This window comes from Acipenser ruthenus, chromosome 32 (genome assembly GCF_902713425.1).
Source record: "Acipenser ruthenus chromosome 32, fAciRut3.2 maternal haplotype, whole genome shotgun sequence".
In the NCBI taxonomy this organism is placed as follows: Eukaryota; Metazoa; Chordata; class Actinopteri; order Acipenseriformes; family Acipenseridae; genus Acipenser; species Acipenser ruthenus.
In genome coordinates, this window is record NC_081220.1 from 3935395 (window position 1) to 3963268 (window position 27874).

Sequence of the window (27874 nt, forward strand, 5' to 3'; positions counted from 1 at the left end):
ACCGTTGGAAATTGAAGATTCAAACTTCAAATGGAAATCCACAGAGGGCACGTGCGGTTCCCAGGGGCAGCGTGTCTGTCTGATTAAGGGGAAGAGCGGGTTATCGATGTCTGTTTGGACACAGTTTGAATTTTTTTTTCCCCAACTCCCTCTTTTTATTCTCCAACGGTAACATCAACGACACCCCCTCGCGTCAGATTCTGATCTTGTTATCTTACTAGTGTTATTATAACCTGAAAAATATAAAAAATATATTATCAAGGGATAGCGTGGAGAAAAGAGCACGGTACCAACGCAGTAATCATCATTGTGTGCTTGGTGTCAAACAAAACTCGTTTAACCCTAAAATGTATATAAAAAACACTTTATATATGTCCAAAGAAAGGCCCTGTGGCGAGTTTCATAAAGCGCAGTTAGCACTCAGCAGGCTGCTAGCAGCGATCTTATTATTTCGACCCGTTTAAAAAAAAAAACATTTTAATAACGATGAAGTTTAGTAGAAATCCACTCATTAAGTCTAATATGATTATAGAATAAAAACAATGTGTTATTTTAATTGAATTGGATTTAGCAGACTGCTACCTTGGACTGCTTTGTGAACTGCTGTCAGGACGCCTTGAAGAAATCGGCCACTTGGGTTTCCAGACAGTCGTTATGCATGAACATAACGAATATTAAAAGGGTGTATACATCGTTGTAGAATACTTTGACTCGGTTTGCAAATGGAAAACATGAACAAACCTCTGAATTGCAGTCCCTTCCTGACCTAGGAAACAAGTTGTGATGTTCTCAAAAAGCAGCTTTCCTGTGGTAGCTCCTCCAGACAAAGGGGTGAAAGGACATTTTCATGCCAGGAGCCTACCCCCTGGGTCGCATTGTAGTAGTGCAGTGAGACTACAGTCCAGTCTTCAGATCTTGCTCGAAGGCGCAAGATTTGTATCACCTCGAATGTTAGGATTGAGACTAACTATATATAAGACACGTAATCATAGAAACTACAAATTGATATTGCAAGTCTACAGTATTCGATGTTAGATTTGTGTCTGTTTTTTGTTAAGTATATGGAAAACTACAAAGCTGCATGTAATTCAATGTGTTAAGGTAACATTATTCAGCAGGGTGCATTGGACTTGAAGCAACATTCGTTACTTATATAAGGTGATGAAAACCTTTTGGCAGCAGCTGTATGTTTTGTTAGCCGATTAACATGTTAGTGTCATCAGTGGTCTCTTTGCTTGTGCTCAGCACTCCCTGTTCGGCAGCGTGTTGTACTGTTGAGAAGCAGGTTGTCAATTACAAAAGCAATCAATAAACCAGGTGTATTAAACCCATGATATTTTATTTAAAGCCTTTTTTTATTAACTTTTTTTATTATTTAAAAACCCTTAGTTTTACAGCACACAAAAATGCCAAAACATTAAATTCATCTGGAATAACATCCACAGACTTAAAACAAACTAAAGTGAGTGCCACAATCCCCCCACCCCCCAAAAAAAAAATTACTCCATGGCCTGTGCTTTTAATAAAAATACCTAAAAAGCAAGCCAAATTTATTTAAAACAGGATAGCGAAGAGGAGTTGGAATACTATATACATATTGCCAGAAGAACAGTAGAATACAGGGACATGTTGCTCTGTAAAATATAAAACCCTACCCACTGCAATGTGTCCATAGCTAAAAACACATACCCCCAAAAAATATAAACAAACTAAAACTGCAGAACCCGTACATATTGCATCCTTGCTGCCAGAACAAGATGTCACGATAAAGCTGAGGGAACACGAAGCAGTGGCTTGAAACCTGGTTTCACGCAGCTTTGCTGTATCAAACCCCAATTCTCCCCTGGTGTGCCGTGGCCTGAAACCTAGTCTCCTGAAACCAAGTTCCAAGTCACCAAGTGGCTTCGTGTTCCCTCTGCTTTATAGTACTTGTGCCGTCAGAGAAAAAAAAAAAGAACACACAACACACCACACAAAACAACTCAAAAAAGTCAGTCTGGCACCAGAATGTTATCCTGTGATTATATCGAAAGCTGAAACAGATCAGAACTGGCACTGCATCAAAGTCAGCTGTGGTGCGTAGGGTTCAACAATTGTGCAACTCGGATATCAAAAAACACTTTCCTGGTTTAAAGAAAAAAAAAAAAAAAAAAAGTGTTTAGGGACTACTGTTTTTGTTTTTTCAAACCATTGTTTTAAATTTGATATGTGAGTTGCAGGATTTCCTTTATTTTATTCTAAGCAAGTCAACCAGTCTGGAACATTATCATTTGGAGACCCAAAGGCAAATTGTTTTGGGCTGAATAAATTAAATTTGGCCTAGTCAGTGAAACAAGTGGATGTATATTTGTCAAGGGAAAGAAACTGGTAGACTGCCACCTGCTGTCCAATACCCACACTGCAGAATGGAAAGCCAGGGGAACAGAGCCACTTTTTCAGGAACAGCTTGAAAGCTGGTTCCAGGAGACCTAGTTTAAGGCTGCTGTATCAAACCCCAAAGTCTCCCCTGGTGTGCCATACAGCGGTCTGAAACCTAGTCTCCTGAAACCATGTTCCAAGCCACAAAGTGGTTTAGTGTTCCCTCAGCTCAAGAACCACATAACTGGTTGAGATGACCAGGGCTTGCAAAACTGTAACCCCCTTTCTCCAGTCCCAAATGTATGGGACTTGCTGGGAAGCACAAACGACTTGGAATGATTACAAATTAATCTTCATTAAAACCAAAACCTTTCTTTTTATATACATATCAAAAATAATACACACACACACCTAGAGTGCTAGCTATGCTCTACAAAGGAATTCTCTGCAATATCGTCACATGGTTTTGTGGCAGCCGGAAAAGGGCTAGTCATCCTCGTCGTCATCGTCTCCTTCGTCCTCAGGGTCTCGTTTCCGCTTCTCTCCTTGGACCCCCTCCTCGTCATCTGAGCAGAAACACAAACTCCTTACAGCACCGCTTCTCGAACCTGGCTAGCTGGAACCTCTTTAAAAGTGTTTTCTATCTCCTGTGACTCTTGCCTATATATATATATATATATATATATATATATATATATATAAAAATCTAGACTGCATAAACAGAATTCATGAATACAGTAAAATGACACTGGTGTTCCGACTCAATCTGCTTCCTGGTTAACAAAACTACACTGAGGTGTCTGTCGTGCCACAAGGCAGGATCAGGGACCACATTGACAGGGACTTACCGTCATCTACTTCCTCCTCCTCCTCTTCCTCCTCCACATAGTCATCATCATCTTCTTCATCCTGAAACACACACAAGCTTTATTCCTTTGTGCATCACCGGCCCGACTCGAATTGTGCTCGAGTCACGGTGCACTAAAGCTGGATGACGCCACTCTCTGTAGGGGTGTCCTCTCTCTCTCTCAAGGAGCTGTGCTGTCAGTGTCAGCTTACAGCATCAATAAACACAATCACCAGTGGCGGCGCCAGGCTCTCCGCGGTGAGGGAGTGGAGGGGGCTACACTGCACGTTGTGTGGGCACGTACAGCGTCAATGTTCTGATGTCTCACAAAACTTCAGTGTTATGGTGGAATATAATGCAGATTAAGTCCCTGTTATTATTATTATTATTATTATTATTATTATTATTATTATTATTATTAAATAAACAGACGTAGCATAGTTTACAAGTGTTACAGTGCAGTGTGAAGTGCGTGCTGTATAACAGGGCAGAGGTTGGGCGCGAACAGGCTGCCCCACACACCTCGAGAGCGTCCAATCGCTTCCATGTGAATGGGGCCTTAGAGCAAACGGACCAGTATCAAAACAAATAGGTGGCCTCGGCTTGTTTGGGCAAATCGACCCTGGTGCGGATCTATTACGTTTGCCCTGTGTGAATGCTAACCTGTCTGGGGGAGATCGTTTGTAATCACACCAGCCCAGGGCTCACGCAGCGTGTATGACCATATTTATTTAAACACTCTAGTCATCATACACTGTGAAGTTTCTGCTAGCTCCGAAATCAGATCTACTCTAAGGAGTCATTTGGTAATAAGTTTGATACCAACAGTAGTCCCCGTCCTTCATTCAACATTTTTTATTATTATTTTGAATTGAGTTTAAGCACACAGATTTAAAAGCAGACCAAGCAGATTGTAAAAGATACATGTACGCTGTTTGTTTAAGTTTGGTTTGGTACACAGTTATATACAAAGTTGCAATTTTCAACTCTGGTATTCTTGCATAATTGCTCCATTATACTGCTGTCTGTTGCAATTATACAAAAGCGTTTCAAAGTAGTAAAATCCTACAGACAATGTAATGTAACAAAACCGGCCAATTTCTTTGATAGAGAAGTGGCAGAAACACTAGTTTCCTATCTATTTTATTCAATGTTTTACATCTGAAGAACGTCTTGTTAAAGATGTGGTTGCAGGTAGTTTATAAACAGACATTTCACTGCGCAGGGGAAACGTTGTTGGAAGGCAAATACTTTGAGCATCTTTTTTTCTCCTGTACTGAAAAGCTCCTTTTGAACTGTCTCTGTCATATCACTTTTACTGCCCACTTATGTCCCATATTGATACAATGTTGAAATAAAACCTTAAAAACCCAAATGACAGACATAATAAAAAACCAAAAATCCAAAACTTCATTGTTACTTGCCATTATTGACACATCGAAAAACGCAGTGCAGCATAAAAATCAACTGGGCATTCAATACCCCTGTGTGAATGGAAGGGAAACCACAATGCAAGAGAGCCAGGCTCGTTTGCAGTCATAGTTTGAACTTTTAACGTCACCTCTTCTCACCGACACAGGGCAGGACCTGTAACAGCAGTGTATCACACAACACTGCCTGTTACCGTTACACTGTCAAAATAAAGAGTCACGAAATGAACAAACTAACATTTCTAGATTATATTTGCGTTTAAGCAAGGGGTAGAAGTTGAAATTAGAAACGTTAAACAACACTGACTGTTTACAACTGAAAGTAGAAGTAAATATAATGTTTAAAAGTGAACCAATAAGAGTTGCGAAATGTATGTTTTTTTTTTATTATTAGAAACTAGTAGGAACTTTGAAACACTGAAATGGAATCAACACAAGAGATTGTGACAGCATTTCCTGGAGGGAATGTTTAGTAGCAACGCAGTTCCCTCTTCAGCATGAAAGCGAGTAGCTTGTTGTCGGTGCTCACATAGAAAGTGCTCGGTCCCGAGTTCATGTTGAATGTCTGGACTGTATTGTTGGTCCCTGATTAAAGTCGACTGGAATGGTTTTCGATCTTTGAAACAAACATGAAGTCTCCGAAAAGTCTTATACAACTTTAGTCACGTCAATAAATCCTAATTTTTTGGTGGCGGGGCTAAGGTAAACTTTAGGGTGGCTTCAGCCCCTGTAAGCACCCCCTCCCCAAAACTCACAGTACTGAACCACACTGGATACTAGTTTTCACAAGAAGCTTGTTCCTTCTAGATTTGAATAACTATCCAACTCAACCAAGAACTATCTAATTCTGTATGGTGTCTCTTTACCTCTAACCACCACAGTAACACTTGGGAACAAACTTGGCTCCACTCCTTTTCTAAAGAAATGAACTCGTCTACTCAAGCTGATTCAGAGCTACTGTGCAAGGGGGCAGTCTCTCTGGGGACAGCAGTAGCACAGCACTGTAGAGGCCAACGCCTCATGACAGCCGAGCACTGGCATATCCTCATCACTCACGATTTTTAATATTAAATTTAGCCATTTAAAAACAAAACACGCAGTCTGTGGGAACTCCAAGTTGCCCTGCCAAAACTTTGGTGAAATAAAAAGATGTATGCATTATAAAATGGATAAGATTAGAAACTTAACATGGTACAATTATACTTGGGGGTCATTTTTGACCCTAGTTTAACCTTTGAGCCGCATGTTCGGAATATTGCCAAGTTGTCCTTTTTCCATCTAAAGAACACTGCTTGGCTCCGCCCTGTCTTGTCGCTGTCTGCTGCAGAAAAGCTTGTACATGCGTTTGTATCCTCCAGGCTTGACTATTGTAATGCCTTACTTACTGGAGTGTCAAAGAATACCCTTCAAAAGCACCAGTATGTTCAGAATTCTGCAGCTAGGGTGCTGACGAGGTCTCGCTCTGGTGGTCACATAACCCCCATACTGAAATCATTACACTGGTTACCGGTCAAATACCGCATTGACTACAAAGTACTGCTGTTGACTTTTAAAGCCAATAGGGGTATCTCTCCCTCTTACATTTCTGAGTTCGTTACCATCTACACTCCTAGTCGTGCTTTGCGGTCCTCCGATGCCAGCCTTATGGTTGTCCCCCTGACTAAATTGCGTACAGTGGGTGACAGGGCTTTTTCCTCCTATGCTCCTAGGCTTTGGAACACACTTCCTTCTGAGATCCGTGATTCTGAGTCTCTTTCTATTTTTAAATCTCCTCAAAACTCACTTATTTATATTGGCATTCTTATGATTTATTGTCATTGTATTTTTAAATTCTGTTTTAATATATTGTGTTTGTTTTATTTTCTGTTTTTCACTTTTGTCAAGCGCTTTGTGATAGTGATAGAAGGCTGTGTGGTCCAGAGGTTAAAGAAAAGGGCTTGTAACCAGGAGGTCCCCGGTTCAAATCCCACCTCAGCCACTGACTCATTGTGTGACCCTGTGCAAGTCACTTAACCTCCTTGTGCTCCGTCTTTCGGGTGAGACGTAATTGTAAGTGACTCTGCAGCTGATGCATAGTTCACACACCCTAGTCTCCAAGTTGCCTTGGATAAAGGCTTCTGCTAAATAAAACAATATTTATGAAAGGCGCTATATAAAATTAAAGATTATAATTATTATTATAATACATGCATTTGGGGAGGGCGATACACCTCCAAAAATATCATGATATTTTAGATGTGCCACGACAATATATAAAATCACTGTATAGTTAACATTCTGCTCAAGGTTTTTTTTCTGCAATTGTACATTAATATAGAATTAGAAGCACTTTTAAAAGCTGCTTTTATAGAATCAGGGTTTCCCCTGGGTTCTAGATTTTTGTAGTCACTAGTGACTAATACTTTCTAAAAACATTAGTCACTCCAGATATTCAGTAGTCACTACTGGCGCACAGCTCAAGTCTTCAAGGGTGTTATGAGTCCTGATTTTATTTTATACCTTAAATCACTGTATTGACCAAAACAATAATTTAATTTAAACCGTTTTAATAATGCTATAGTTTAAATAAATTGGTAGCAATTCCCATGCTACATAATGTGGGTGTAAGTCTCACCCACCTGTCCCTTTAATTAGGGTCAGTAGCCTGGCCAGGTCAAAACTTCATTTCCCATAGTTCCTTGCAACCACCCTCTGTTCATCCTCTCTCCCCATTGGCTCATTCAGATTTCCACCCCTCCAATCTCAGAGCTCCTTAGTAGCCAGCACTTGTATTAAAGCTGGCTAATCAGGCCTGAGGGAGACTCCCTTTCTCAGAGGATTCCATTTAACTACAGCATTTTCTCTACTTAAATTTCAGTGAATCCATTACCATCCTTAGATAATTCCAGTGCATCCGTTCATTTTCTTTTGTTGCTGCACTTTGTCTAAACTCCTCTTTTTGTTTTCACTGTTACTTGTTTAAGTTTAGCTGTTTTTTCTAGGTCTGTTTAGTGTTTGTTGTTTTATGTGTGACAGCCTCCATTTTTTCCTGATCCTCCTGATTTTTTCCAAACAACTGTTCACCATTCAACTCAACACTACTGGACAGTAGGGATGTGCACGACAAATATTTTGACTATCGATAATTCCACAGCTGTTGAGGTCGACTAATCGAATAGTCGCCCCCCCCCCCTCCCATTCAAAATGAGACGTACATTAAATGCGAAATAATGCAAAGTGACAATTATTGCAATTGCAATAAATTCTGAACTTTATTTTAAAATACTTAGCTAACTTTGTTAAATAAACATTAGGCTATGTAAAAAATACCTTCCTATTAGGAAACATACAGAAATGCCATAACAGCAGCAATAACATAAGCATACCGTCAACTCTCGTGTGAGACTCTCGTATTTTGCAAGCAAGTGTTATTTTTTTTACCGATATTGTCACAAGCTTTTCCGTTAATTACAATTTCAAATGAACTATAAAGGTTGTGACAATTAAAAAAAAAAAAGTATAATTTTTATTCAATTATTAATTTAATTTTCATTCAATAATAGTTTAGCAATGTGAGCTGCGAGGCAAACGCCTTAACATTAGCATCCTTGTGGCAATAATGTTTTCCGGTCATAACAGCGAAATACAAAATGTATTAGACTATCTAGCTAGCTAATTTATACAATCCACTTAACTAAACGATTTACTTTTCCTACGTTTTCAAACCACACACAACATGCAGACTACCGGTCTACGTTAAACCAGATCGGAAACATACCTGTGCGTTCGAGTTCCAGTGAATAAAAAATAAATAGCCTGTATAGGCAACAGCTTGCTATGTATGTAGCTAGCTTAATAATATTAATAAATAAATGAATTAACAAAAAGGCCTGAGTGGCATTAACGCACTAGCCTTCCATGGAAGCAAAAAAAAAATCCTAACTAAAACTTTAGGAATAGTTAGGCTAGCAATGTCCATTATTATCATCATGTTCACTTATTCTTGTTTAAAAAAATCAGCATGTCCATCAGGTCCGGCAATACTGCAGCAGACGGTGCTCAGGCAGAGTTGTTTGTTTTTGTTTCCACTTCAGAGCCTCAGTAGCTATTGCACTGTGATGAAAATGCGACACAAGACGGCTGGCCGCACCGACTACATTATGTATGGCACCAAGTTTAAAGCCATCGTTGATGGCGAGCTGCAGAGTGTGTGCAAAGCACAAATTCGAGACCCATTCAACAAACTCCGAAGATGATGTTGCTGGCATTGTCGTGAACACAGGCAGTGATTTCCCCCCCTAGTTAAACCCGAATGGTCTACAGCGGTGTTAACACATTTGCGAGATTCTCTGCTGTATGCCTCTCTGGCGTGGCGCGAGTCTGTAGAACTACGTTTTTCATTTCCCAATCCTCGATGAAATGACAGGTTATTATGACGTACGACTCGGTATTCAGTGCAGTCCACGCATCTGTAGTAATCACCACCTTCTCAGCCTTTGACAAGTTTCTGCGGACAGACGCTGCGGAATCGGCATGCATTTTTTTCGAGTCGAGTGGTAATTGTTTTAGTGCAGGATTTTTCGTGCATGGATTGTGTATTCAGGTTCCACAAATTTCATCAACTCCCGAAATCCCTCACCTTCAACAAAACGTATGGGAAGCATGTCCTTTGCCACCATATTAGCAATAAGGGCTGATGTTTTTCAGCACGTACGACGTTGTCACACTGACGAGGCCTCACCGCAAAGGATGCAATGGCGGTTTGTTGCGGTCCTCTTTTCTTTTCTGTCGTTGCTAGCGTCACAGAACGGTGTTTGGCTTTTAGGTGGGTTAACATACCAGTTGTAGATTTGTGGTAGTTTAATTGCACTGCACATATTTTACACTTAACAGTGTTTTCATTTACTTTGTCAGAGTATTTCCATGCTGAACTTTTCTGTGAGTAAGCCATCGTTAGCCGAGGTACGTTCTAGTTTAGCCAATCACAGACAAGAAATAACAAATCCCACCCTCCAGTCAATCTTCATTACCGCTACATAGAGAGCCAATCAGCAGTACAGCCTTTAAAATAAAATCAATATATACATTTTTTTTTTTTTTTTAGCTTTCGAATGTTGGATTCACTTGTCGATAGGTGCCATCGTTATCGAATAGTCGAATGTTCGACTATTCGGTCTCACCCCTACTGGACAGTCTCAACAATTTCAACGTACTCAATGTTTTCAACCTTCTACAATCACCATCATTTCGGGACACTTTGCTGGACTGCCTTATTTGTGGGTGAGATCATTTCTTTTTTGTTTGGATTTTTTCTACTTTAATTTGATACTTTGTTTCCTGTATTTTTGTTATTTTGCTACTTTGTATGGATTTCAATTACCCTGCTATTACTGGACTTGTTGGGCCTACCTGTCATTCTCCCACCATCTTTTGTCTATCTGTGTGTGTTGTGTTTGTGAGTGTGGGTTTATTGGAGACCCTCCGGACACTACATTAATTTCTGTTTGGTGATACTGTTCAGCCTTCTGTTTGTCCCTACATCTGTACCAGCTTTATTCTTACCTGTTACCTGCAATTATTTGAATTCCTTTTTTATCATTATTCATTTCATTCATTTTTTCATTTGTTGACATTATTGTTCACAATAATAAACTGATTGTTCGTGAAATTGACACCTCTGACGTCCCTGCTTTTGCTGTCTGTCACTCTTGCTGACTTATTTAGCTATAGGAATAGGGCCAGTAGTCTCTCCTTAGGGAGGACAGTGCAACTGCTTCTCAGTTGTGCAGAGTGATCGTTACAAATGTACAGTTGTAAAGTTTTAGAACATTAAAACTCAAGATCCAGATTTTTTTGCCCTGAAAAGCTACATACAGACACAGAATGCATTATGAATTACTTATACCATGTATGTCTTTTTACAATAAAAAGAAAGAAAAAAAAAACAGTGTTAGAATATTATATACAACCCATGGAAACAGAGTTTTCCAATAAGGCTGAAACTTTGCTGATTGTTTTCTTTTTTGTTATCTGACGCTTGTGAGATTAGTTTGTTCTTTTTTTTCTGCTGTTCCGAATCCAAGTCTTCATTTTCTACAACTTGCTGTTCTGTTTGTTCCGTTTCACTCTGCTGTGGCCGCGCTGAAAAAACGAGTGGGTTTTCTTCTGCGACATTTTACAGTATTGGCTAACAGTTTTGTTTTTTAATTCGCGCGCAGAAGTTTACCGCAATCATGTATTTATAGTGATGATAAAGTTATAGAAAAGAAGGCAAAGTTCACTATCCACGCATCTCTACAGCTGGCCTCAATACGAAAACATATTACTGGCATTTTTTAATTATTGGTGACTAAAACGTACAGTACTGATGCCAATTAAAAAACAACAATAAAACGCTTACCTAGTATCAGTGTGATGGATGTCCCTGCTTGTTACCACACAAATCACTGATAATGGCAGGGAAATTGGAGAGAGCTTCAGTCGCAAGACATTTTTGGCGTTTTTAATCTTTGATGGTATTTCGTCTTGATCGCCATTTGCTAGTAATGTACTGGTATTGAGCAAACAATCCACATTTCTTCACTGGATTGAAAGCTAAAACTACTCACACCAGATGTAACGGCTTGTCAAATTAGACCGCATGACAATACTTTGGTTTCTGATTGGCCATACATTCTGTATTTTGAAATGTAGTACTTAAGTTACAATAAACTTTAATCGGGTCATTGAAAAGAATAAAATATCGATTTGCAGGCACGAACGCACAGGAAATAAAATGAGTTAAAGACTAGGCTTAGTTTTTTAAAATGTCTTTTTTGTATCCCAGACAAACTGCAGTAACCGCCCAACTGTTTATATTACATTTAAACAACAGGGCTTATTTAAAATGTACCTATTTAATATGTAAATTAACCATGTGTGCACTCAACGCTGTCACAGTGCGTCAGTCTGGTGTTAGCGATTAAACGCTGATTACGTGACAAAAGTTTGCAATAGATTGGCAAGTGGTACTAAATAAAATGCGTTGTCTGCCATTTCAGAATTTTTCTCGAGTACCCCAGTTTGAAAACTGCTAGAAGAAACCACATTACCAACAGATACAGTTTAAAAGTAGTAGTATTTAAATGCCGTTGTCCTCACTGGTAAATTCTTCCAGCTTCCCCTTTTATTTTGACAATTTCCATATAAAAAATGACATTTTTATCTTGACATTTTCATTCTTAGCCACCAAGTAAATATTTTGGACAGTTTTCAAAACAATTGTTGCTTTATTTTTACACGTTGGTGTTGATAATATGATAAACGCGTATATCTGCTTCAGGTTAAACGATGGCCCGTGTTACACAGAACACTACAAATAAAATGTCACATATACACTGTGTATTTCGTTGGTTTTGTGGATTTGCTATGTTTTTAACTTATTTTAATACTGCACATAATTATATAGTTTAGTAAATGATACTTACCAAAACCATGCTGCACGTGAACTGTATTACATTAATAATAATTTCCTTTATTCCGATTCCAGTGGTGTTTTCTCAATGCAAGATGTATTGTAGGCATATATACAGTGCCGTATAAAACCACATACACTGTATATATACAATTTTATCATGCTCGATACGCCTACTGGCGAAATGGTCAAGAGACAGTTGGTGCTTAACACATACGGAATAATTTTGGCCCTGAAATTTAGCATTTTTGGTCATAGAAAAAGACACATTTCACATATTTTATAACGTTACCGTAGGCTACTTTTTTTCTTTTTTTAGGTAATGATGCGTGTTCGTTTCACAAATCTTCTGCAGACAGTATTTTTAAGCACAACTATAATAACCTATATTTCAACAGTCCCTGCCGAAGCTTATTACTTATTCTTCCAGAAGTAATGGTCGGGTGTAACAGGGATACAAGGTTATATTTGCACCGGGCTATGTTGTCAACAAGCCTGATGTTGTCGTCCAGGCTTTACTGTGAAACTGACTGTAACCAGGGAGGGTGTGTGATCGCATGCTACTGGACTGGAGAATAAAAACACGGGAGTTTAATTATGAAAACGCAAGTGTAAAGAAACAAGTAAAAAGATTAGCCTGTCGTCAGACATGTCATGGTAATACAAAATGCATTCATTTACTCCGTATCGGTATTGATTACGTCTGGTCAGGGAAGGAGGATGTGTGGTCCAGTGGTTAAAGAAAAGGGCTTGTAACCAGGAGGTCCCCGGTTCAAATCCCACCTCAGCCACTGACTCATTGTGTGACCCTGAGCAAGTCACTTTACCTCCTTGTGCTCCGTCTTTCGGGTGAGACGTAGTTGTAAGTGACTCTGCAGCTGATGCAGAGTTCATACACCCTAGTCTCTGTAAGTCGCCTTGGATAAAGGCGTCTGCTAAATAAACAAAAAAAAAAAAAAAAAAAGAAGGGGGACACACGGGCGCGTTAAGAGAATTTCAGCGCGTTAAGAGAATTTCAGCGGGGCATTTTTTATTTCAGCGGGGCATTGGCGCAATGGCGCTAACACTGCGGATGCAAAGGTTTGAGCAGAACTCTCTGTAATCGTGAAAGCGCAGCAGCAGAAGCTGTCAGGTTGCAAAGAATAATGCGAGGCTGAAAGCTACAGCAGCACCGAGCACAGCCTCATAAAGCGGTATGGTAACTGACACGCAACATGAAACTGAGGCGCTGATTGGCTGACTGCATTTACATCCTCTACCACGGGATGAGAACTTTGCAGAGTCAATGAATCGATGAGGCCGAGGCGCTGATCTGATCAGCAGCAGTAACTATGGTTTAGCGATCCCTTCTTTTGAAGAACGAGACGTTGTGTGTGACTTTAACAAAGAGATTTTTTTTTAATAGTACAAACAGAAACGATCGTCACTAGTGACGATTCCACTTTTTTTTTTGTCGTCACTTTCAAAAAACATTCGCAAATTACGAGAGTGACGAGCGACAGCGAAACCCCTGTATAGAACACAGGCCCAAAACGCTTCCAATACTGTACATTAATAACTTGCAAAACAGAACGTGCTTTCCTTTAAGATTTCATGTATTAAGACCATAAATGAGGGATAATAAATATATATTCTACATTTAAATATATAGCTAGTGTAATGCGACTCACCCTAGTAGGGCAAGAGACAGCGAAACACAGGGCACTGGTCTGTAGGCTACTTTACCACAGTGGAATAGCAACACTAGTTAAAACACAAAGACAGGTGCATTCACATTGTTACTAAAATAAGGTATATGACTTGCCAACAGCAAGGTGAAGCCTGTGACCAAAACACTGGAGTCTATACATCGGACAATTTAAAAGTAACCTTTTAAAAAGTTTAACGTGACACCCGATTGATTACATGGTTGACTTGACATTCAATAAAATAGGAGTTCTGTAACTAAAGAAACTGAACTACACACTCTGTACTACCTAGTGACCTCCCTATGATGTTCAAATGGATCAGTCAAAAGCTTAATGCTCTCGGTTCACGTTACGCACAAGATAAGGGTGGACCAAAAAAATGGAACGATATTATTTGACGATATTTTTATTGTCAATACTATATAGGTGCATCTCCCAACCCTAGCACGCAGAGACTGAAGGGGATATGCATCGCTCCAGCTGAACAGTCTGCACTCACTGATCCCCTGTAAACAGCAGGGTTCTCCTATGAATTTTAAAGCCGCAATAGCACCACCACAGCGGTATATTTTACCTGCGATCTGGTTATTGAAAGGAACATTTCTAACAGGAGCACTTTTGCATTTAATAAGAGAAACCTTGTCTGCGTCGACTCCAGCAGATAACCGTCATAACGAAGGCTGGATTTATTACACAGATTTTACCCATTGCTGTGTAATATGTAGTTAGTTCCCTTTGAAAATACCCCATTTCAATGTCAATAAACATTTACCACATAATAAATCCAGCAAACATTTGCCTGATTGATACACTACAGTCAGGAAGCTGGCAGTGGGGTTAGTTTACTTCCGGTAATGATTGAACACACTGCATAGAACTGCACGATCTTCAATGAGAGAAACACCAGCTGCATCAAACGTGGGAAATATTCCTGCTAAAGATCGCTCTGTTTAGTACATGGGGACATTTCACATTATTTTTATATTTTTGTTTATTAAGTTTGATAATTCACCAATGGTGAAAATAGAATGTCTTTAAAAAGGTGGACATAAGTTGATATTCTACAATTTAGCATTTACATTTTAGGAATATTTGTTGTAAGAATGATCAATTTTGAATTTGACTTTTTCTGCCTTAATAAATAATGCTTAAAATCATGACATTTTCAGACCGTGAAATAAGCCATTTACCGGCAAATACACTGCCCTAGTCATAACCTGAGGCTGCAGATAGAATAAAATGTGTGCCACTCCAAACCACAGCAGAGATTGATGTTTAGTGAGAAACCATTTCACCCGCTCCCAAAAAAAACCACCATTTCCAGCACAGGCCTTACAAAAGAACTTTGAAAAGGCCACCGTGCCCAAGAGTATATCTCCCCCTCCACATTAAAACAATCTCTGGATGCGATGCAGAATTAAATAAATAAAGTAATTTAGAAAAGGGCAAAGGAAGACTAAACAAGTGCTGAGAATATGGGGTCCACTATTACAGGGTCCCAACTGCGTTACAGATTTGAACGCACAGTGTACCCCCCCAGGCATTGCAACTGGGGTAGATGGAACTGTTTAGATGAAATATAAAAAACTAGTGATGCATGAAACAATTATTTGGATACGCACTCCACAGGTGAGGGTAATTGGTGTTTATCGGGCTAATTTACCATTCAGTCTGAAGAAACAGCAATCCACACAAACCCAAGCATCTGTTTCTTCACTTTGGATGTTAAATTAGCCCAGTCAACACCAGCGACCCTCACCTGTGAGAGAGAGAGAGAGGCAATCTGAATAGTATTGTGCAGCTCTCACCTGAATCTCCTCCTTCATGAGGTAGGAAAGGCCAACCTCTTCCACCCCTCCGTCTTCGTCCTCCTCGTCATCCTCCTCCTCCTCCTCGTCATCATCATCATCATCATCGTCATCGAAGACTCCCGTGGGGCCGGCGGACGCACCCTCCTCCTCCTCCTCCTCTGTACAGGTGAGGTGGGGGGGGGGGGGGGGGGGGTTAGTCTCACTTTAACCTCTTCAGGTACACAAGGAAGATGGGCAGCTGTTCAAACAGTTTTCTTAAAACGCATTTGAGTGCAACTCAAGTACCTTGAGAAGACTGGTTGTTTGAAATGACCATATCCAACCGTTAGTACATGTGAAATCCGGTTTGTGCACCTCATTGCAAAAATAAGAAAGTTAGCATCATTTTGTGGTTCACATGTGTGTCACCTGGACCTTACAGGGTTAACTCCCTAAACACTGAATCACATTAACACAAAAGAAGAATGTTTGTAACCAATCAGAAAAGCTGTGGAGAAGCCCCGAGTCACAGCTCCATGAATCACTGCAGCCTGCGTTAGTGTGGAGTGCAGGACTGGTGTGTACAGCATTAGACTGCATGTGGGAAACAGACTGAAGAAATATTCATGAACGTGGCTGAAGACTCTCCCCCTGCTCCATGAAGGCTCAGTGTATCCTCTACGCATTTACAAAATACAGCTTAAAAACAAAATAGCAGGCATCGGCTGTAATTTAACAGCGGCTCGATACATTTGCTGATGGTGGCCTGAACGTGGAAGATGACTTTACATTGCTGTCCTCAGGAGAAGTGTCCTAAAACTGAGGTTTCAATGTTGAGATTCAGAGACCCTCACCGTGATCCTCTGCCTCGCCCCCCTCCTCGGAGTCCGGGGCCTCGCTGTCCTCCTGGTCGAACCCGTCCAGGTAGCTGATCTGGGGCAGCAATTCAAAGACGCTCTCCCGGTACTCCTCCAGGCTGGTGATGTCACAGTTGAACAGATCCAGACTCTTAAGGTTCTTTAGACTGTGCTGCAGAGATGAGCACAGAGGAGAGGTCAGCAAAACAGCCACGAACACACTCACACAACAGCCTACAGCTACAAGCAACACCAAAAACACCGAACACAACCTACAGCTACGAGCAACACCGAACACAACCTGCAGCTACGAGCAACACCGAAAACACCGAACACAACCTACAGCTACGAGGAACACTGAAAACAACCTACAGCTACGAGCAACACCAAAAACACTGAAAACAACCTACAGCTACGAGCAACACCAAAAACACCTTGCACAACCTACAGCTACGAGCAACACCAAAAACACCTTGCACAACCTACAGCTACGAGCAACACCGAAAACACCGAACACAACCTACAGCTACGAGCAACACCGAAAACACCGAACACAACCTACAGCTATGAGGAACACTGAAAACAACCTACAGCTACGAGCAACACCAAAAACACTGAAAACAACCTACAGCTACGAGCAACACCAAAAACACCTTGCACAACCTACAGCTACGAGCAACACCAAAAACACCTTGCACAACCTACAGCTACGAGCAACACCGAAAACACCGAACACAACCTACAGCTACGAGCAACACCGAAAACACCGAACACAACCTACAGCTATGAGGAACACTGAAAACAACCTACAGCTACGAGCAACACCAAAAACACCTTGCACAACCTACAGCTACGAGCAACACCAAAAACACCTTGCACAACCTACAGCTACGAGCAACACCGAAAACACCGAACACAACCTACAGCTACGAGCAACACCGAAAACAACCTACAGCTACGAGCAACACCAAAAACACCGAACACAACCTACAGCTACGAGCAACACCGAAAACACCGAACACAACCTACAGCTACGAGCAACACCGAAAACATCGAACACAACCTACAGCTACGAGCAACACCGAAAACACCGAACACAACCTACAGCTACGAGCAACACCGAAAACACCGAACACAACCTACAGCTATGAGGAACACTGAAAACACCGAACACAACAACCTACAGCTATGAGGAACACTGAAAACACCGAACACAACAACCTACAGCTACGAGCAACACCGAAAACACCGAACACAACCTACAGCTACGAGCAACACCGAAAACACCGAACACAACCTACAGCTACGAGCAACACCAAAAACACCGAACACAACCTACAGCTACGAGCAACACCGAACACAACCTACAGCTACGAGCAACACCAAAAACACCGAACACAACCTACAGCTACAAGCAACACCGAAAACACCGAACACAACCTACAGCTACGAGCAACACCAAAAACACCGAACACAACCTACAGCTACGAGCAACACCAAAAACACCGAACACAACCTACAGCTACGAGCAACACCAAAAACACCGAACACAACCTACAGCTATGAGGAACACTGAAAACAACCTACAGCTACAAGCAACACCAAAAACACCTTACACAACAACCTACAGCTACGAGCAACACCAAAAACACCGAACACAACCTACAGCTACGAGCAACACCAAAAACACCGAACACAACCTACAGCTACGAGCAACACCGAAAACACCGAACACAACCTACAGCTACGAGCAACACCGAAAACACCGAACACAACCTACAGCTACGAGCAACACCGAAAACACCTCACACAACAACCTACAGCTACGAGCAACACCAAAAACACCGAACACAACCTACAGCTACGAGCAACACCAAAAACACCGAACACAACCTACAGCTACGAGCAACATCAAAAACACCGAACACAACCTACAGCTACGAGCAACACCAAAAACACCGAACACAACCTACAGCTACGAGCAACACCAAAAACACCGAACACAACCTACAGCTACGAGCAACACCGAAAACACCGAACACAACCTACAGCTACGAGCAACACCAAAAACACCGAACACAACCTACAGCTACGAGCAACACCAAAAACACCGAACACAACCTACAGCTATGAGGAACACTGAAAACAACCTACAGCTACAAGCAACACCAAAAACACCTTACACAACAACCTACAGCTACGAGCAACACCAAAAACACCTTACACAGCCTACAGCTACGAGCAACACCAAAAACACCGAACACAACCTACAGCTATGAGGAACACCAAAAACACCGAACACAACCTACAGCTACGAGCAACACCAAAAACACCGAACACAACCTACAGCTATGAGGAACACTGAAAACAACCTACAGCTACAAGCAACACCAAAAACACCTTACACAACAACCTACAGCTACGAGCAACACCAAAAACACCTTACACAGCCTACAGCTACGAGCAACACCAAAAACACCGAACACAACCTACAGCTATGAGGAACACTGAAAACACCTCACACAACAACCTACAGCTATGGGCAAACATTCTGCAGCACCGTATAAAATGAACTGATTCTGCTTCATAAAGCAGAATAAAACTTGCTGAATAATGCTACGTTAACATTTAATTACATACCACTTTGGAGTTTTCCCATCTACTTAATGAAAAACTGACAAATTGAAAAATGTGACACTGAAAATTTAACATGAAACACCACACTATGATTATGGCTTCCAGTAGACTTGTGATATCATTTTTGCAGCTTATTTTAATAACTGGTATGTCTCATTCCTACAATTCTAAGTGATGCTGCCCCCAATTTTTTCTTTTTTGCAAGGTTCCAAACTGTCAATTTCCTCCTTGTGATATTTGAGTCACAATGTGTTAAGAAATCGTGCCAATCAAACTGAACCGAGTGGGCATTACCCTTTACACCAGGGCTCCCCAGCCCTGGTCCTGAGGGACCCCCTGTGCCTGCTGGTTCATTTCAACTGAGCTCTCAATTACTTAACTAGACCCTTTAAATTAGAGCTTTGTAATTCTTCTTAACACCTAAAAAGTTGCAGAGTTCAAGTTACTTATAAAATGTTACAACTAACTTGAAATCTGCAACTGTTTAAGAGCTGAAAACAAGTAAAAAGCTCTAATTAAGCAACTTCTTAGTTCAATTAAGGGTTTAGTCAAGTAATTGAGAACTCAGTTGGAATGAAAACCAGAAGACACAGGGGTCCCTGGGACCAGGGTTGGGAAGCCCTGCTTTACACCACTGGCTAATCCACCGGTGTGGAGTTGCAAATCGATTACACTTGACTGCAAGCATAGCCACTTGTATCTGCATGAACACAGATGAGCAGCGCCAATCTCACATTTGTATGCAGTCACCTAAAAGGGTGTTAAAGGCTTCTTTAAATACTGGTTGATGTATCGTTGAAAGCCCTTTTAGGCAGACATGCTAAACCAGGGGTGGGCAATCCTGGTCCTGGAGGGCCAGTGTCCCTCCTGGCTTTTGTTCCAACTGTGCTCAAAATTACTTAATTAGACCAATAATTGGTAATAATCAGTACAATTAAGTAATTTAGAGCACAGTTGGAACAAAAGCCAGGAGGGACACCGGCCCTCCAGGACCAGGATTGCCCACCCCTGTGCTAAACACTAATGTGCATGTGTGCAGCTCTGTCACGTCTGATGAGACACGCCTGGTAAACACCCTTTATGAATACAGCCCGATATCCAAGCCCTTCACAACGCCATGCATTTGCTTTGTTGCAACTTACTATTTTGGGCTGGTCCCTAAATTGTGTTTCAATGTGAATTCGGAACAAAGAGTTTAGGTTACCCCAGTTAGTATAAACCCATATTTCCAAAACCCCAGTCGAGGGGTGTCCAATCAATCTCGGTCCTGGAGGGCCATTCATTCCGCTCCAGGTTTAACAGGTAACATGAGATCATGAACCACTCCAAGGTCTGCATGGAGGTTTAACCAGGGTTGGAACAAAGACCAGGAGTGGACAACCCTACCCTGGTCTCTAGCCCAGGGGTCTCCAACCCTGGCCCTAGAGAACTACAGTTTTCGTTAACCAAGCTCAGCTACTTAATTGAAGCAATTATTGTCCCAATTAGTCAAGATTAATACGTGTTCCAGATCTAGTCTTTTATGATGTTGACACCTATAAAAACCTGCAGGAATGGGGCTCTCCAGGACCAGGGTTGGAAACCCCTGCTGCAGCCAGGAGGTACAGATGTGCCCAGCAGTCAGGGGTCTGTCTGTGACACCACAGCCTCATGCTCTTGTTCTTACCAGCGCCTCCACGGTGCTCAGGTCCTGGATCTTGTTGCCGCTCAGGTTCAGGTATGTCAGGTTGGGACACTTCTCCGAGAGAGCCTCCAACCCGCTGGAAATGCTATTGTCGCTGAGTTCCAACTGCAAGGAGGTAAAAAACACAGCAGGTAGGGCTAGTTAGGGCAGCAGTGTGGAGTAGTGGTTAGGGCTCTGGGCTCTTGACCGGAGGGTCGTGGGTTCAATCCCAGGTGGGGGGGACACTGCTGCTGTACCCTTGAACAAGGTACTTTACCTAGATTGCTCAAGTAAAAACCCAACTGTGTAAGTGGGTAATTGTATGTAAAAATAATGTTTTATCTTGTAACAATTGTACGTCGCCCTGGATAAGGGTGTCTGCTAAGAAATAAACAATAATAATAATAATAATAATAATAATAATAATAATAATAATAATAATAATACTGATTTTCCATGATAGCGGAATCACGGAATTAGGCAATGGGAATGGAATTCTGCTTTGCAACTGCACCTTTAAAAAAAGTCTTATCGCTGTTATTCTCCTATAAAAGATAATGGATTTCTCTGAAAACTACACTAACCTGAAACCCAGGGATGACGCTTGTATAAAACTTTTTTTGTACGTTTATTTGGATCATTGAGTAACGAGAAAATAGGTGGTTTTGTGGACGTTACGCTGATGGACTGTCTGTCTCTGTTGTGGCTGCCTGTGTGCTGTGTGAGTCGAGTAGTTTAAAAAAGCAACTAGCTATTTTGTGAGAGTTTTATTCTGTGCAATCATTTTGGAGCTGTATATACTGAAAAAGTACCTAAAAAAAACCAGATAGTCAACCCCCTCCTCACCCGATTACAAAATAAACCCAAAAATTGAATTTATGTATTCATTTACTTAGTTATCACAAATCTGTTACTCTGTCACCCACTCAACACAAGGAAACAACACGGAGGTTGAGGTGAAACCTTTAGTTTTATAACGTATTATTTCTAATTTATAATTAACTCCTTTAATACTACGTACTCAGAACATAAACAAGTTTACAAATAAGAGGAGGCCATTCAGCCCATCTTGCTCGTTTGATTGTTAGTAGCTTATTGATCCCAGAATCTCATCAAGCAGCTTCTTGAAGGATCCCAGGGTGTCAGTTTCAACAAATTACTGGGGAGTTGGTTCCAGATCCTCAATTCTCTCTGTACAAAAAAGTGCCCCCTATTTTCTGTTCTGAATGCCCCTTTATCTAAATTTCCATTTGTGACCCCTGGTCCTTGTTTCTTTTTTCAGGTCGAAAAAGTCCCCTGGGTCGACATTGTCATTGTGTTGCTGTAACATGGCTCTCTCTACTATAGCTACTGTAGTAACAGAAAATGGTGAAAATTGTAGATTCAACAATGAGTGGACCAATAAATATTTATTTTACCAACTGTATCAAACGCAAAGCCAATGTGTTTACTGTGCAATGAATGTGTGCCAGTAGTTAAGGAACACAATGTGAAAAAACATTTTGAAACCAAACAAGGAGCTTTTGGAAATACATATCCAGAGGGCACAGAAGTTAGAAGCTCAAAAGTAGAAGCGCTGAACCAGAACAGGCATTCACAACCCAAAGAGACGAGAGCAGGAAACCAGAACAGGCATTCACAACCTCTAGAGACGAGAGCAGGAAACCAGAACAGGCATTCACAACCTCTAGAGACGAGAGCAGGAAACCAGAACAGGCATTCACAACCCAAAGAGACAAGAGCAGGAAACCAGAACAGGCATTCACAACCCGAAGAGACGAGAGCAGGAAACCAGAACAGGCATTCACAACCCGAAGAGACGAGAGCAGGAAACCAGAACAGGCATTCACAACACGAAGAGACGAGAGCAGGAAACCAGAACAGGCATTCACAACCCGAAGAGACGAGAGCAGGAAACCAGAACAGGCATTCACAACCTCTAGAGACGAGAGCAGGAAACCAGAACAGGCATTCACAACCCGAAGAGACGAGAGCAGGAAACCAGAACAGGCATTCACAACCTCTAGAGACGAGAGGAGGAAACCAGAACAGGCATTCACAACCTCTAGAGACGAGAGGAGGAAACCAGAACAGGCATTCACAACCTCTAGAGACGAGAGGAGGAAACCAGAACAGGCATTCACAACCCGAAGAGACGAGAGCAGGAAACCAGAACATGCATTCACAACCTGAAGAGACGAGAGGAGAAAACCAGAACAGGCATTCACAACCCGAAGAGACGAGAGCAGGAAACCAGAACATGCATTCACAACCTGAAGAGACGAGAGGAGAAAACCAGAACAGGCATTCACAACCTCTAGAGACGAGAGCAGGAAACCAGAACAGGCATTCACAACCTGAAGAGAAGAGAGCAGGAATACTTGCACTGCCTGGAGCCGCGGTGTGATGTGACTGTTCGGGTGAATCGACACATGCATTTCTAAATCGTGATTAAAATACAAGACACAGGGATGGAAATCAATTCCTGGTTTTACTATGAGTTTAATAAGATGCACCTGAGCTTGTTACCTACAAACCGTGGCTAATTAAGCTTGTTTCAATTATTGGTCTAATTAAGTAATTTAAAGCACAGTTGGAACAAAAGCCAGGCGGGACACCGGCCCTCCAGGACTGGAATTCCGCACCCGTGGTTTAACCCCTACTATCAATCAATCTTTATTTTATATAGCGCATTTCATAGTGGACAACCATCACAAAGCGCTTAAATTAATATAAAGTACTTAGAATAACATGAAAAAAGCAAAGGTTTTTGTTTTGATATGGAAAAGATAGATCCAAAAACAACCCTTCCATCCTCATGTTCTGCTACAAGATTTTCATGGCAATGTTGACAAGCTCTTCCAACATGAACACACTGTACATAACAAAAAACAAATTTAAAATAATAAAAAAGCCTTTAAATCTTCCAGAATGCTTACCTTGCGGAGTTTACTCAAGGTAGGGAGTTTAGCCAGAGACGAGAGCCCTACATTAACCATGCTGAGGAACTCGAGTGCTTTGAAGTCATCCGTCAATCCCTCCACCTCCCCATCACTGGAGCGGCAGTTATCCACCACTAACTCTGTCACCTGCAGAGAAGCACAGCATTGAGATACGAGCCCAGCTTTCAGACACCACAGCGCCGCGCTGCAGCAGGGTTACTTCTGCTACTGCAGGGATGTTAGTTAAGAATGCTTCCCAAGTGTTAAAACATTTAGAACACCTGCCAAACATTTAACCATCGTCAAATAGGAGGTCAACTGTAATGTACATCCCGTCGGTCACGATATTCAATTTTTACAAATGTTAAAGCAGTGTGTGTGAACTCTATGGAGTTCAAGAAGTTGCCCTGCCTTACCTTTGAAAAAACATATAGGAAACAAAACGTGGTACAATGATGCTCACAGTGACTGATGGGGTTACACAGGAGGAGAGATGTACTGTTTACATGTTGAGGACATTTAACAAAATCCAACATCTCCACCCTATTAGCAGGGGAGGTAAGTTGTCCCTTGAAAGTGATGCAGATGCCATTTTACACGAGCGTTACTTTCAGACACTTCCTCCATGCAAGGCTCCGATAGATGGACAGATGTGCAGACAGACAGCCACCTCCACACATCCCTCTCTGACACTCTCAATAACAAATGTTCATACCAAGTCCCATGACAACTGGACAAGCAGCTCTCCACATAAAGTGAGACATGCGTCTGTCTGTACGCCAGACCGCCTCCACTACACCCCCTTTGAGGGGGATAAAAACAAAGAGAAACATTAAAAACATGCAAAATCAGCCATCAAGAACGAATCATTAAGTGTAAAACACACCGACAAAAAGGGGAGCTTACCGAGAACCCAGCACCTACCCCCAGAGCGCTACATTGCCTCCTCTGTGACACAGCTAATAACAGGACCATCTGTACAAGCAGACATTGCTTACTGCGTTCGTTTACATTTATTATAAAACATGTACTGCAAGTTTCAATTTTATATCCTTAAGAGGCTGCAAAAGTGTAACTAAAGTTAAACTGAAGTTTGCATTTTAAATGCTTTACCTCAAATATACCACAAAGACTTTACATTCATCACCTAAAAAATCCGGAATCACTATAAACCACTACTGAATACATCGGAAAATTAACCAAAGACTTAATAGGACCAATAACTTAACAGTCTTGATTTAATAATTGAAAATGGTTAAGATACTTAACAATAAAAGAAAAAAAATGTAATCCCATCACTTACATTTAGCCCAATTCTCATTTTCAGAAGAAAACACACACACACTATATCTATATATCTATATATATCTATATATATATATATATTACACACACACATATATATATGCATATATAATAAATATATAAATATACATATAGACAGCATATACAGCATAGACAGCAGGGAGGGGGTTAAATCCTCCCTGCAGAAAAACATGTGCGTAGGCATATTTTTGGTTTGTTTTGTTAATTGTTTTATTGTTAGTTATCACCTGCACCTTGCTATTGAAAATTCGAGCCAGGTGCAGGGTATTTAAAGAGTGCAGTCAGTCTGCTCGGGGTGCAGGGTATTTAAAGAGTGCAGTCAGTCTGCTCGGGGTGCAGGGTATTTAAAGAGTGCAGTCAGTCTGCTCGGGGTGCAGGGTATTTAAAGAGTGCAGTCAGTCTGCTCGGGGTGCAGGGTATTTAAAGAGTGCAGTCAGTCTGCTCGGGGTGCAGGGTATTTAAAGAGTGCAGTCAGTCTGCTCGGGGTGCAGGGTATTTAAAGAGTGCAGTCAGTCTGCTCAGGGCTGCTGATGTGTGTAGAAGCCCGACTGTGCTGCTGTGTGGGTACAGCCGCAAACAAAAAAAGAAAAGGTAGTGTGAAGTCTTTTGGTGTGTGTTGTTTTGTTTATTTTGATACAGGTTAGCTGTCCTGTCTTTTAGTTTAGGTTACTGCTTTGTTTAGTTAGTGCTCATAAAAGAGCTAGGTGTTTGTTTTGTTTATTTTTGATTTTGCATTGTTCATTAAAGATAGCGCAACCGCGCTTTAAAAATCCATTTCTGGTGTCCTGGGTCAGTGTTTTTAAAGGGGCCAAGCATTTGTGTTTGCACCTGATCAACTTAACCACTTCCTGTGTCAGACTGGGAGGCGGGTATCGCACCAGTTGAGAGCGCATCGAAGCTTCATTTGCATTGTTAATGTTCGTGTTTAAAATTCCTTTAAAAAGAAGTGTAAAGAAAAGCGCCGTCCGTCAATTAAGCGACGGGCAGGAGTGTGATTAAGATTTTATTTTTTAAACGGGGGAGGTTGAGGAGGCGGGAGAAGATTAAGCCTCTGCCATCTGTCATAGTACTTAAATCAACATTAGAGCCGACGATATCTTAAGAGCGGTACACATTTATTTATATATCCGATTTAGTAACTTACACAAAAATAAAAACGTAGTGTCCGCTGTAACAACCTGTGAGCACTGTGCGTATTTACATACTGTGCGTATTTAGGAGTACACGGCGAGTCCCGGGGTAGAAAACACACACACGTTTAGAAACGAGAAGGGGATATTACTGGCGAGTAGAAATACAGCAAGCAAACGATGAAATAATCCACGCAGCTCATCAGTATTGCAGTACTACGATACACACAGTGCTTCGGGTCTGTAGCGCTCCGGCACACCATGGCCGCACTCGTGTCCAGCGCCCTCCTCAGATCACATGGATGTGTTTGTTGTGCCTCCACTTGAATAGCGCCACGCGTGGAACCTGCCCCGCCGCCGGACACAGGGCTGGACTTAATGAACCACGCCACTATGCAACATCCCACGGGACACACGAGTGTGTGTGTGTGTGTGTACGGGAACACCGACCAGTGCTTCAGATTACAAAACTCTAATCTGGATTAATAAAGAGTCATAATAGTGTAGAAAAATACCGTAAATTGAATCGCAAGGTTTGTGTGTCATACACAAATGCTGCTCCCTGCCCTCGTTGTGTATAGACAGTATGATCGATAGGAGTCTTTCTTGCTTGAACGTGTAGTTGCAACGTCACTCTGCATTTTAAATACGAGCGCGGCGGGAGTTGAAAAAAAACAAAACCGACACGAAAGTGTATATTTTTACTTTCAAAAGTTTATTCAACATAAGACACAATGTTTGGTTTATTCTAGACAAGGATTTGTGTACATGTTTGTTCACCGCAGTACCAAGCGCTTTCTTATTAAGCGCACAACACGACGGACCCGGCGCTGCTATTAATATTATTAACAATGCGTGACATTGTTAAACTAACGACACACAAGCAAGCAAGCAAGGCCACCATAGCGAGAGACACAAGCAACGAGATCCCTTTAAAACAGCAACGCGGCGAACAACAACAACTGTCGCTGCTGTCCACAAGCTCCCAACTCGAAACCTCATATTCACAGGCATCCTTCGCTACAGTCCGCAGAACGCATGAGGTCCCGTTAACTCCTATTTCAGACACCTCGTATTTCTTCACAAATATAAATAAATAAATCAATAAATCAAACCCAACTCCATACCTCCAGCGGGGTCCTGTTCCGCAGCTCCAAGCTGATCCTCTTTTTCATATCCATGTCTAAAATTAAAATATATAACTCGCAGTTTATACAATTAAGAGGAGGGGGGCAAAAAATATATAAATTAAAAAAAAAAATTTCCCAGCTCTTCCCGACAGCTCTGCTTTCATCAATGGCTGCTGCAGTCTTACTGAGCCTCCATGACACCAAGCACCCAACCCCCTCGTGCAAGCCCCGCCCTCCCCGGCGCCGGATTGGTGTGTTCTAACCCCTTTCATCTTCCTACTGGAGCGGGGACCAGCCACTCAAAGAAACGATCCCTCCTGAGCGCTTCTCGGCCTGACGGATGAAACTATTGGTCGGAAATGCGCGCGCAGTAAAATACGATTGGCCGGCGCGGCTGTCGATCAGCTGCGTTTACACTCCAGGCCGGCCCCGTCTGTGTTGTTATGGCGCCTTTGAAAAGCCCCGCACTTGAGGTCGAGCGCGCTTGAGTCCGCCCCGCACGGTTTAAGGTTAAAATGTTAACTAATACAGCCAGCGAGAGGAACAATCAGAGAGTTAAACCTTAATTAAACATTTTTAGTTTGTATTGCAGCATTTTATGTAGCATGTCTAGAAAACGTTACCTCCATTGTTCTCCTTGTAAC

At 41.6% G+C, this 27874-nt stretch overlaps 1 protein-coding gene across 3 annotated transcripts; it reads right to left on the reverse strand.

Annotated features, from left to right (window-relative positions):
- Positions 1–1318: 1318 nt before the first annotated feature.
- On the reverse strand, positions 1319–27874 carry LOC117971916 (acidic leucine-rich nuclear phosphoprotein 32 family member E-like). Of its 3 annotated transcripts, XR_009309682.1 has the most exons (8): positions 27228–27433; positions 23642–23791; positions 20706–20828; positions 16400–16574; positions 15564–15724; positions 3207–3267; positions 2564–2924; positions 1319–2468 (listed from the first exon to the last, which is right to left on the reverse strand). XR_009309682.1 is itself a non-coding variant. In XM_059006053.1 (7 exons), the coding sequence occupies exons 1-7, from the start codon at positions 27857–27859 to the stop codon at positions 2845–2847; spliced, it is 756 nt and encodes a 251-aa protein (XP_058862036.1). In that variant the 5' UTR covers positions 27860–27874; the 3' UTR covers positions 1319–2844. The 3 variants fall into 3 exon arrangements, 2 of the variants coding, with proteins under 2 accessions (XP_058862036.1, XP_058862035.1); XM_059006053.1 differs by lacking the exon at positions 27228–27433 and adding an exon at positions 27854–27874 and having other exon boundaries at positions 1319–2924; XM_059006052.1 differs by having other exon boundaries at positions 1319–2924.